The sequence below is a fragment of the Pristiophorus japonicus genome, chromosome 13 (genome assembly GCF_044704955.1).
Source record: "Pristiophorus japonicus isolate sPriJap1 chromosome 13, sPriJap1.hap1, whole genome shotgun sequence".
NCBI classification, from domain to species: domain Eukaryota; kingdom Metazoa; phylum Chordata; class Chondrichthyes; family Pristiophoridae; genus Pristiophorus; species Pristiophorus japonicus.
In genome coordinates this window covers 93808007-93821320 of record NC_091989.1, presented here as the reverse complement: position 1 = coordinate 93821320, position 13314 = coordinate 93808007, and the positions used below count along the sequence as shown (strand labels likewise).

Genomic DNA, 13314 nt, shown 5'->3' with positions numbered 1-13314 from the left:
TGAGACCTCTATTGGACTGCTCCCAGGCCTCTACCAATGCCCCATATGGCCATTAATTGTGCAGCCTGGGCTGCGCTGTCCATTTCCCCTTCCTTCCCCCGACCAGAAGTTGTGACAACCTTCACTTAGCATTCCCTTGCTCAGCACGGCTTGGATTCCGGCATGAGCAGAGTGCAGGACATCAGCTTTATCATGCAACTTCATGGCAATGAGCTTTAGCGCTGTAGTAGTCAGTGTCACTATGCCACTGAGTGGCAACGATTTAATACCATCGCTGGGTTTATAAGGGAAAATGTCCCATTTTCCATCATCCAATTCCTTGGCTTAATTTGCACGTATACAGTCACACAAAAAAAAACTAAAGAATAAAGCTTTGCTAGAAGCTGCGCAGATCATGCTCTACTCAAAAGGTAAACATTCATTTATACTTTTGCAGGTCCCTTCTAGAGGAAAATGACAAGTAAGTCAATGACCAGTAATGTGACCAATAAAAATGATCCCAAGTCCATCAACTCCAGAGTCTTCATTGGTAACCTAAACACAGCCATTGTGAAGAAGGCAGATGTGGAGGCCATCTTTGGCAAGTACGGCAAGATAGTGGGGTGCTCTGTACACAAAGGATACGCATTTGTGCAGTACGTATTTGAACGGAATGCCAGAGCGGCAGTGGCGGGGGAGCACAACAGGATAGTGGCTGGGCAGCCATTGGGTGAGTAATACCACAAAGCTTTATGGAAGGAGGAAATTAAACAAACTATTTTCACATAAAGGCTCCTGGTCTTGTGCGATTGGGATGTTGATTAGAATTAATGGTGACTGATTGTGATTCATATTTGGATTAGCAGTAGACTCTTGCTTCTCAATCGTCTCACATTGTGCTAGATGTTATCCTACTTTGAACTTGCCTCACCCTTCTGCCTGCTTATTCTGTCTCAGATTTAACATCTGTGTAAGACCAACAGTTTGCTGAGAATAAAGTATAAAAGAAACTGTGGTAAAATGAAACTTCAATCATAGTGTTTTGTGGCTTCAGTAACAGTTTGCTATCATTGTACTCCGGGAAAGGCCCGAAGTAGAACCAAACCTTCAATAACTTTGGCATGTGAACTTATGAGTTCAAAGATGTTACCATTTGGCACCATAATTAAGATTACTACCAATTTGAAGAAGTTTACAAAAATATGTAAAAGCACCTTCACATGTGCTCTCATTTACCACCAGAATCTCGAGTTAATGCCTTGCAGTTGCAGCTTCCTTTTATTTGTTTCTTTAACTGGTCCAAAGAGGCCTTCCTGTGTAGTCATTTGCAACCTGCTAAACACTGTACATTCTGAGAATAAAAGTTCTTTAGGTGCCAGGAACAACTCCTCCACATTTGTTATCATGGTTAAGGAGCCAGACATTAGAGACACTGGTTGGGCTTAAATAAACTATGCTGATAGGTCTTAGGCATTGGAAAGCTGGCAAGAGTAATAGACAAGTCCAAATACTGGATAATCAATGAGTCTTTCAAGAGGTAAATAATGGACCAATGCAACAGTGTAGAAAGATTGGTAACTTTGGAGCCCCAAGCAGTCACTGACTAAGAAGTTCTTCCAGCTTTGTGATTGATATGAAAGTGGACTAAGTCAATATCTCTCAGCATTTCTATTGACCTAATGCAGTGATATATTACTTTTGAATGGCACATGCATTGTGCTTTAAGCACAAAGTAATAGGTGTACAGGATTGTTCCATCAGTCTACCATTCTAGACAGGGAGCTTATTGATTGCTTGGTTTGTGCATGTGTGCGCTGAGGTGCAGCCCTGTATGCAACTTTTTATTCCATTGAAGAAGATAAAGGATCAAGACCCATTGTGCAGGATGCCACCGAGACTGAAGAAAGTGGTGATGAGGTAAACTGAACAGTTAGTGATCAGGTGATGCGAAATGTGGCTATTGTAAGGCTGAATATTGTAGGGTGAAGGAAAGACTGAGGGAGTGAAGGAGTTGCCTAAAAATTCAACTTCTGAACTGACTTTGTAGGTGTGTTATCACTGGCAGTAATGCATGCAATGCCTAAGTTATTGAGGCTAACGTTGTGCAGGTCTTAAATCAATCATCAGATTACGGTGATACAAGTTTACTGTAACTGAGCAAGTTACTCATGAGTTATTCTGATTAAAAAAGGGCAAGTTGTAATCCTTTGCTTTCAAGCAAGTGCTCCAGGGTTGTGGGAGGAAACCATTTGGATTGACGGCATTTCTTTACTAGAGAGCAAGAGCCTGTAGTGTTTCCTACATTGTTGATTTTGCTGCAACTGGCTTGAGCTGCGCTGTATAACTTCCAACAGAATTTTTGCAACTTCCAAAATAAATGGCACTGTATTACTCTAAACCAGCTACATGCGCTCTACAACACAGGACAGAGCTTCATATTAGTGAATTAGCCATTGAAGTTCTTTTTTTTATTACCTGTAAAATAAATTACTGACTGAGCTGACTGAGTCCAGAAGGACATAGCTGCCAGACTGGGCCTTCAGCAGGTGGTGAGAGAACCAACATAAGGGAAAAACATACTTGACCTCGTCCTCACCAATCTACCTGTCGCAGATACATCTGTCCATGACTGCATTGGTAGCAGTGATCACCGCACAGTCCTTGTGCAGACGAAGTCCCATCTTCACACTGAGGATACCCTCCATTGTGTTGTGTGGCATTATCACCATGCTAAATGGGAGAGATTCAGAACAGATCTAGCAGCTCAAATCTGGGCATCCATGAGGCGCTGTGGGCTATCAGCAGCAGCAGAATTGTATTCTACCACAATCTGTAACCTCATGGCCCGGCATATCCCTCACTCTACCATTACCATCAAGCCAGGGGTCCAACCCTGGTTCAATGAGGAGTGCAGAAGAGCATGCCAGGAGCAGCAACAGGCATACCTAATAATGAGATATCAACCTGATAAGCTGCAACACAGGACTACATGTATGCTAAAGAGCAGAAGCAGCATGCTATAGAGAGCTAAGCGAAGACCCAAGCAATGGATCAGGTCAAAGTTCTGCAGTCCTGCCACATCCAATTGTGAATGGTGGTGTACAATTAAACAACTAATGGGAGGAGGAGGCTCCAAGAATATCCCCATCTTCAGTGATGGTGAAGCCCAGCACGCAAGTGCAAAAGACATGGCTGAAGCATTTGCAACCATCTTCAGCCAGAGGTACTGAGTGGATGATCCATATCAGCCTCCTCCTAAGGTTCCCACCATCACAGAAGCCAGTCTTCAGCCAATTTGGTTCACTCCATGTGATATAAAGAAATGGCTGAACACACTGGATACAGCAAGGGCTATTGGCCCCGACAACATCCTGGATGTCGTGCTGAAGACTTGTGTTCCAGAACTAGCTACGCCTTTAGCCAAACTCTTCCAGTATAGCTACAACACTGGCATCTATCGGACAATGTGGAAAATTGCCCAGGTATATCCTGTCCACAAAAAGCAGGACAAATCCAATCTGGCCAATTACTGCCCCATCAGTCTACTTTCAATCATCAGCAAAGTGATGGAAGGTGTCATTGACAGTGCTAGCCAGCAGCACTTACTCATCAATAACCTGCTCACCGATGCCCAGTTTGGGTTCCGCCAGGGCCACTCAGCTCCAGACCTCATTACAACCTTGGTCTGAACATGGTCAAAAGAGCTGAATTCCAGAGGTGAGATGAGAGTGACTATCCTTGACAACAAGGCGGAATTTGACTGAGTGTGGCATCAAGGAGCCTTAGTAATATAGAAGTCATAGAAGAACTGGCTGGAATCATAACTAGCACAAATGAAGATGGTTGTGGTTGGTGGAGGTAAATCATCCCAGCCCCAGGACATCGCTGCAGGAGTTCCTAATGTCCTAGGCCCAACCATCTTCAGCTGCTTCATTAATGACCTTCCCCCCAAAAAATGTTGGCTTATAACGCTCCTCTGAAGCATCTTGGGACGTTTTACTATGTTAAAGGCGATATATAAATACAAGTTATTATTGTTGTTATTCCCTCCATCATAAGGTCAGAAGTGTGGATGTTCACTCATGATTGCACAGTGTTCAGTTCCATTCGCAATTCCTCAGACAATAAAGCAGTCCGTGCCTGCATATAGCAAGACTTGGATGACATTCAGCTTGGGCTGATAAGTGGCAAGTAACATTCGTACCACACAAGTGCCAGGCAATGACCATCTCCAATAAGCGAGAGTCTAACCACCTCCACTTGATATTCAATGGCATTACCATTGTCGAATCCCTCACCATCAATATCTTGGGGTCACCATTGACCATAAACTTAAATGGACCAACCACATAAACACTGTGGCAACAAGAGTGGGCCAGAGGCTGGGTATTCTGCAGCGAGTGTCTCATCTCCTGACTCCCCAAAGCCTTTCCACCATCTACAAGACACAAGTCAGGAGTGTGATAGAATATTTTCCACTTGCCTTGGTGAGTGCAGCTCCAACAACACTCAAGAAGCTCAACACCATCTAGGACAAAGTAGCCCGCTTGATTGGCACCCCATCCACCACCTTCAATATTCACTCCCTCCACCACCGGCGCACCGTGGCTGCAGTGTGCACCATCTACAAGATGCACTGCAGCAACTCGCCAAGGCTTGAGTAGCACCTCCTAAACCCGTGACTTCTACCACCTAGAAGGACAAGGGCAGCAGGCGCATGGGAGCAGAGTCACCTGCAAGTTCCCCTCCAAGTCACACACCATCCTGACTTGAAAATATATCGCTGTTCCTTCATCGTTGCTGGGTCAAAATCCTGGGCCTCCCTCCCTAACAGCACTGTGGGAGTAACTTTACCACATGGACTGCAGCGGTTCAAGATGGCTCACCACCACCTTGTCAAGTGCAATTAGGAATGGGCAATAAATGCTGGCCTTGCCAGCGACGCCCACATCCCGGAACGAATAAAAGAAATACAGTCTAATTTGGTTTTAAATGTGGATTTGGCCAGTAGCTCAAATGATTCCTATAACTGACTGATTTGTGAAGCTGATTCCCATGAGTTAATCTGCTCAGCACTTCATAAAAAATCATCATAAAATGTTACAGCACAGAAGGAGATCAATTGTGCCTGTGCTGGCTCATTGAAAGAGTTATCCAATTAGTCCCACCCCCCTGCTCTTTTACATAAGAACATAAGAATTAGGCCCCTCGAGCCTGCTCCGCCATTCAACAAGATCATGGCTGATCTGGCCGTGGACTCAGCTTCACTTACCCGCCCGCTCCCCATAACCCTTAATTCCATTATGGTTAAAAATCTATCTATCTGTGATTTGAATACATTCAATGAGCTAGCCTCAACTGCTTCCTTGGGCAGAGAATTCCACAGATTCAAAATCCTCTAGGAGAAGAAATTCCTTTTCAACTCAGTTTTAAATTGGCTCCCCCATATTTTGAGGCTGTGCCCCCTAGTTCTATTCTCCCCGACCAGTGGAAACAACCTCTCTGCCTCTATCTTGTCTATCCCTTTCATTATTTTAAATGTTTTTATAAGATCACCCCTCATCCTTCTGAACTCCAACGAGTAAAGACCCAGTCTACTCAATCTATCATCATAAGGTAACCCCCTCATCTCCGGAATCAGCCTAGTGAATCGTCTCTGTACCCCCTCCAAAGCTAGTATATCCTTCCTTAAGTAAGGTGACCAAAACTGCACTCAGTTTTCCCTTAGCCCTACAATTTTTTTCCTTTTCAAATACAAGAAGCAATCTGTCAATAGTGAGAGAGGTAATGAGGTCAGACCGGATGGAGACTTGTGTAAAGACTTGCAGCATGGTGAATCTGTTGTGGAAATGCAGGGCCCAAGTTTCGGGCCGCGCCTAGAATGGCGCAGCCCCAACCTGGACGCCCGTTTTTCGCGCCACAAAGTGCGCCTAAAAAAAACTTACAGATTCTCCTGCTCCCTGCTGGTCCTCTGGAGCCACGCGCGGTGCAGCACGAGCTGTAGGGGGCGGTGCCAGGTCCCTGCGCTGAAAACAGTGCCGGGATCTCTGCACATGCGCGCTACAGTGGGCGCGCATGTGCAGTAGCTCCAGGCGCCCAAAACTGTGTGGGAGGGGCCCGAATGACCTCACTGGGGCTGCGTGCATAAGGCTGCCTCCCACGCCCAGCTCCTGCTTCCTCCAGACCCGACTCGACTCCCGCTTCCCCCCATTCTCCTTTCCCCCTTCTCCTTTCCTTCCCCCCTCTCCTTCCCCTTCTCCCCCCTTTCCCCTTCTCCCCCTCTTCCCCTTCTCCCCCCTTCTCTTTCCCCTTCTCCTTTCCCCTTCTCCTCGCCCCCCTTTCCCCTTCTCCTCTTCCCCCCTTTCCCCTTCCCCTTCTCCTCCCCCCCTTCCCCTTCTCCTCCCCTTCTCCTCCTCCTCCCCTTTCCCCTTCTCCTCCTCCCCCCTTCCCCTTCTCCTCCTCCCCCCTTCCCATTCTCCTCCTCCCCTTCCCCTTCTCCTCCTCCCCCCTTCCCCTTCTCCTCCTCCCCCTCCTTCCCCTTCTCCTCCCCCCTCCCCCTTCTCCCCCTTCCCTCCCCCTTCCCTCCCTCCCCTCCCCCTGCCCCCCCCTCTCTCCCTCTACCCCCCTCCTCTCCCTCCCCTCGCTGTCAGAAACACAGACACTGAGAGACAGAGAGTGAGAGACACACACAGATAGACAGAGAGATAGAGACACTGACAGAGACACACTGGGGGGGGGGGGGTGCATCCCAGCATGCTGTTGGAGGGCTCCCGATGCTGTAGTCGGTAAGTAGAAAATGTTTTATTTATTGATTTTTAAAAAAATTATTGCTTATTAATTTTTTTTGATTGATTTATTGGTTGATTTATTGATGTTTTTATCATTTATTATTGATGATGGCTCTTTATTTGTAAAACTGAAGTGTTTAATGTTTGTAAACTTCCCTTTAAAACCCCCCCACCCATTCCCTATGCCTGATTTTCTAAAGTGTAGACAAGGTTTTTTCGAGCGTACAAAAATCTTCACTTACTCCATTCTAAGTTAGTTTGGAGTAAGTTTTCACTGCCGAAACTTTGAAAACAGGCGTAAGTGGCCGGACACGCCCCCTTTTGGAAAAAAAAATTCTGTTCCAAAGTGAAACTGTTCTAACTGACTAGAACTGGAGCAAACTAAATGCTGAGAATTTGAATTTCTAAGATACTCCGTTCTACACCAGTTGCTCCAAAAAATCAGGAGCAACTGAGGCCGAAACTTGGGCCCGCAGTGAGTAAGAGATTGTGGCTGAGGGAAGATATCTCTGTAAGGTGGGAGCTTTTACTGTACATTTGAAGCTGTCAACTCAACAGCTGATTCAATGGCCATTGAACTCTCGCTTCAGCTTAACAGATGTGATCCCCGAGCAGCAAGGACCCCATGAGCGAGCTTGTAAAATCAAAAGGTGAGCTCAAATGCATTCTTAATGATCTCTAAACAAGGTCATAATTATCTGGATTGGGTCCCCCGCTGCTGCGTGTCAGGTCTGCTCAGCGCTGACAGACCCGACATTGGGTGGTGGTGGGTTCACAGTGGGGTCCCGTCCCACTGGGGGAAATAAAACCACTTTCCCACCCAACCCGCCACCGATCGTGCCCACTGTCTACCTGAAAAATCTCGGCCAGTGTGTTTGTTATCGACCACTGTCCGACTTTCAAAATGGTGCAGCGTAGATTCAATTAAATGTTAACTGAGTTGTTACAGTTATGACTTGAGAAGTTAGGGATTTTTTTCACTCAAGCTGATGCAGTTAAAGGGTGTCCCGTTAGAGGTCTTCAGAATTACGAAGAGTTTTGATGAGATGATTAGTAATACGTTATTTGCACTGGTCGCTGAGATGGTAATGGCGGGCACAAATTTTCGATAATCACAGGGAGGTTTGAAAACAATTACTTCATGCAGAGGGTTGTTGAAATAAGGAATTCTCTGCCATCAACCATTATTGAAGCAGTCTATAAATTCATTTAAAAGGGAGTTAGATTATTGTTTGAAAAGAGGGATATTAAAGGAGCTGATAAGCAAGTAGTAGGGTGGCTCCTGTGGAGAAAATGCGGTTGATGGGCTGAATGATCTGTTTCTATGCTGTAATTTTCTACAATTCCATAAATATTGGTGTTAAATATAAATTGAGTCATAATGTGCATAATAGCAACCAAGTATTTCAGAGTCTGACCCTATTTTCAGAATTCCGAGATGAACTGCAGACTACAGAAAGTCTCTGATCTCATCAGCTTAATGTCCTTTGAAGTCAGATTTTCCAGCCCAAGTTGACAAGATCAAAATTCATAACAGAATTAAGAGTGAAATAGCTGATCGGACCTAACTTGATGAGATTAAATCCGAAGTACAGTCAGCAATGCTTAGAGGCATTACACTTCAAATAGCTACCTACAGTAATCAAATGAACACAAACTTCGCCCCAAAAAAAGCTAAGGTATGATTTTGTTTGTAAGCTGGACTTAATTTGCATGTTGAGATAAACAAAGTTTAACCCATTATTACGATGAGCAGCCTATATGCACGAACACAGCAATGACCAATACTCAAACCGCTGTGCACCATCTAAGGCTAAAAGCCACAGGCAAAAGCACACATGATGCTTGGTGACATGGCTGACAGCTAACAGCTTATTAACCAAGAAACATTAGATCTTCATGAGGACAGTGAGAAACGATTGGAATAGAAGTTTCTCCAACAAGGTAGGAGAGGATTAACCTGTAAATACATCCCGCTACAGCATTGAATGTCTTTGCACATGGGGCAGTGAGAGAAACTGATGATGCTTTCACAGAATTTGCAGTAATACCAAATGGCATCGCACTTTTAAAACTTGTAAGCATGTTAAAATTTACAAATGCACATCAAAAGAGTACATGAAACATTCTCCTCCCCGCCCGCCCCCCCCCCCCACCCCCACCAGCCCCCCTCCCCCCATCTTGCGAGCAAAATGCTGAGAAGGATTAGAGGGCTTAGTTCAACCAATGTTGCTCATGATATTGAATAAATTCATGCAAGACAACAGGCAGCCTGAGTTGTGAACCATAAAAGCAAATTTGAGTGACACCAACAGAACCCCTGAGATTGAATTGTGACCTTGAGCACTTCTATTGGCCAAGTGAGTAAAATCACCAGCCCAGTCTAGGACTAACCTGTACAGAGCAGAAGGTGTCCGATTTGACTCCTGCTCTGTGCTGACGCAGCTAAGGCAGCAAGCAGGAAGCTGCAAGTGGCCTCTGCTAAGGAGTAGAAAAATAAGTCAAAGTTCCCACTCCTGATTGCTATCCAGTGAGCCCTACTGGAGAGTGTGCAAGCATGTGGGCACGTGTGTGTGCGTATGCTTACTGTGATATATTCTTTGCGACATCACAAACACACACATACACAAGATGGTGCTACAGGTACATGTCATGTGACCTTGTCACATGATCCTTTTTATTATATACAGCAGTAGTTGCATTACCACAGTAGCCCAGTAGGTGAAGCAATAGTCCACTAGGGGGAGCTCTATATTACACACACAACACACATATTAATTGAGAATAGCATCATGCTTGGCTGTTGGATCTGCCTCTGTGGTGAATGGCCTACTGACACTCACTTCTAGATTCACCCATGGCGAATGGGCACTTGGGAGAGTATTGGAGGGTTGTTAGCACCTATGGGACCATATCTCAGCAGGAATGAGGAAGAGAGAAACTTAGCAAGAAGAAAAGAAAAGGCATTTTAACGTGCAGCGTTCTGGCAGTCTTTATACCGCACTAGTGCTTCTCCCATGGCTTTGCTGATAATTCAGATGATGCACTGTTCTATAAGGACATGTAATGCGTAATGTATTATTCTGCTGCTAAGGCGAAGCTGTGTGTCTTTAACTTCACAATTGTTCGGTTAAAAAACTGCCAAAAGTCAATCAAAGTTCAACTGTTGCTTGGTGAAGGAACTGTGCAGATTGGGAAGTGCATGTAAATTTTAGACTCCAGGTCAAATAGCTGGCTTTCTGTCTGTGCCTTCATATGTAGACTGCTTTGTATATGTAACAAAGTGTGATATCCTGAAGAAGATGCCCTATTTTGTTTTTTGAGAGGAGCATTACCCCATGTGACACACACTATTCTGTTTCTAAGGTGAATCTGCATTTCTTAAAGGCGGCAAAGTCTATTTGAAGCCAAGTAAACACTGGGGGCTAGAATTTCCCCAGCCTAACGCCCGTTTTAACACCATTTTTTTGTGTAAAAATGCTGTTTTTGGCGTCAAAAGAATTTAAGGGCATTTTTCAAATTTGGCCAGTTGTTTAACGCCATCGTAAAAAAATAACGACCGCCTTTCTTCAGAACCGTTTTTATGACGACACTAGGCATCAGAAATAACGATATCACCGTTTGGCCAATAAAGACATTTTTAAGAACAGTGATAAATACCGAACTGAAAAAGCTTGTCTTACCTGGTCGAGTTGGATCGAAATCGGCGATTATGGCGCTATCTTGGAAAACGGAGCTGAGTTAAAGGTTTTGGAGAGAAGGCTGCGTTTAGAGATTAGTGAGTTTTAAAATAGTTTTTAAGAATTTAAGGACATTTAAGATCATTTTAAAAATGGGGCCTATTCTATCTGTGCCATATTTGGTGATTGCTTATGCTATCCAGAATAATCATAGAAGAAGGCTTATTCGATAGCATTATCAGTGTAATCAAAGAGGCCGCAGACTTATGGGGAGGAGGCCTTACCCCCAACGAGTTTACAGGGAACAGCGCTGTACCTCCACCTGACTGAGGCATAGTGCGTTAGAAGGCTGCGTTTTCAAAAAGAGGTGGTCACAGCCAGCTGATAAAGGCAGACATACAGCCATCAAGCGTAAGGAGGACTGCACTGACCGTCGAGATCAAGGTGACTGCGGCACTTGCCTTCTAAGCCTCCGGCTCTTTTCGGGCATCAGCAGGGGACATATGCTGCATCTCGCAGCATGCTGCACATTGCTGCATTTGCCAAGTGACTACTGCACTGTTTGCATGTAGGAAGGACTTCATCAATTTACCAATGACCATGGAGGCACAGAATGCGAGGGCTTATAGGTTTTGCACGAATTGCTGGCTTCCCCAAGGTACAGGCTGCCATTGACTGTACGCACATCGCCCTGCGAGCACCTTTTGAGGATCCAGTGGTTTACTGAAACCACTGAAAGGGATTCCACTCGTTGAACATACAGGTCATCTGCGACCATACTCAGCGTATTATGTCAGTAAATACAAAATTTCCAGGGCGCATGCATGATGCTTTCATCTTGCGTGAGAACACTGTCTCGCATCTATTTGAGGAGCAGCCAGAAGGCCAGAGCTGGATGTTGGGGGACAAAGCTTATGGGCTCACCACCTGGCTCATGACCTCCCCTCCGCACCCCTCAGACAGAAGGCGAGCGACGCTACAATATCTGCCATATAGCCACACGCAACATTGTCGAGAAGACAGTTGGAGCACTTCCGATGCCTGGACCACTCTGGCGGCTCCCTGCAATACTCCCCTCAGCAGGTTGGTGACTTCATTCTGGTGTGCTGCATGCTACGCAACTTAGCCATCATGAGTGGACAGGATTTGCCAATGGGGATTGCAGAACCACCTCAGGAGAGAGGGGGGAGGAGGAGGACGAGGAACCCATGCAACCACTACCACCCCCAGGAGGACACGGGAGGAGACCTCGTGGAACCTTACGCCATTGCAAGAGCCTTGCGTCAGCAGCTGATACTTTGCCGCTTTGCATGAAGGCTGAACAGCTGTTTCATCATGGACTGCTCACTGTATCCCACCATGTTGACTATTTCCCCCTGTTCTGCAAATGAGCCACTGCATAAGGTTGTTGAAAAAATAACTTGAAATTTATTAAACATTTGTACACTTGTACTTAACTTTAATAAAAACTTTTGGTATTATATGAAACTTTTAAATTAATGTCCCTTAAATAACAATAATGCAAACAGTCAACCACACCAACAACAAAAGAAGAGCAAAACAACAACAACAAACAAACTTCAGCTGCAGCCCCTCTCCTCCACCCCCTTATTTAAACACTGCCGCACCACCCGCCCTTCCTGTCCTTGCCCTTGCAATTAGCCTTGCCTGTTACCGCAGGCTTAGCCCTACTCCCGATGAGCCCAAGGTTCTTATTAGTTTGTCAGGTACGGCGTCCGCTTGTTGGACGAAAGAGATGCCGATGGAAGTCCTTGAAAACCTCTGGCTGTGGAAGGCCCTACTTCGGATTCTTCAGCTTGCACACTGACTGGTGAGGTTGGTCTCGGGATTAGAGTGGCATCACTCGAGACCGTCAATTGCCGCTGAGCAATGACAGCCTGGGTGTTTTCTCATGTTGCAGCGACTATCTCAGACATGCCCTCCCTAATGTTAGCAGATAGTACTGCTATGCCTCTCGACATGCCCTTCCTAATTTCACCAGATGCTTGCCGAGATCTCACCCATGGCCTCGAGCGATTTGGTGAGCTGGACGCTCTCCCCAGTCATACCTATCAGCTGTACCACCTCCCGTGGACCCTGCATCTCGGGAGAGCGCTCTTCACGTCTCTGTCTCCATAAAGACAGGCCTTCTGCTGCCCTGGGTATGGGTTCCTGCAACCCACTGGGACCCAGGACCTCAGATGGTGCATAACCGACATGTGTCCCCTTCTGCGTGGGGTAGGCTTAAACCCTTACCACCTCCGTGGTGTCATAGAAACATAGAAACATAAAAAATAGGTGCAGGAGTAGGCCATTTGGCCCTTCGAGCCTGCACCGCCATTCAATGAGTTCATGGCTAAACATGCAACTTCGGTACTGTAGAATTTACCAATATCGCGCAAAGATTCCAGGGACCTTTCCCCTGCAGAGGAGAAGAATCCCTTTCTGGGCTTTTAAAATGAGTTTAAAGGGGCAGACGAAGCCTGCGGGGGATAAAAGGGAATGCATTCATGGAGACCGCCCCCCCCCCCCCAGTGTTTGGACTCATAGGAAAGGGAATTCAAAATGGACCTAAATTACAGAAGCTTGAGATCCCCTAAACATCTATGGGAAGGAACATATCAATTTTAAGATTCGACAACATTTTGGCTGCGAAAAAGAGTTACTAAATACAGGAGGTGGGGCCAAATTCATGCATTAAGGACCCCAGGCTATTCACCCTCTAAGAGATAATCGAATTGCCCAAACAAGCACAATGGAAATCATGGTCAAGAAACTGGACAATCCTAAAACAATGCAAAATCAGTGATAGCACATTCTCACACCCTAATCGAGTTTCTGCTGACAAAGGAGACATTTGAAAATCA

General features: G+C 45.7%; 1 protein-coding gene across 1 annotated transcript in view; it reads left to right on the top strand.

Annotated features, from left to right (window-relative positions):
- The first annotated feature begins 453 nt into the window (after positions 1-453).
- Positions 454-13314, top strand: part of LOC139278706 (RNA-binding Raly-like protein) — a 1090435-nt gene continuing 1077574 nt past the window's right edge. Inside the window, exon 1 of the mRNA XM_070897767.1 lies at positions 454-709. Coding sequence (XP_070753868.1) covers positions 454-709 — 256 coding nt within the window. The remainder of the gene's footprint in view (positions 710-13314) is intronic.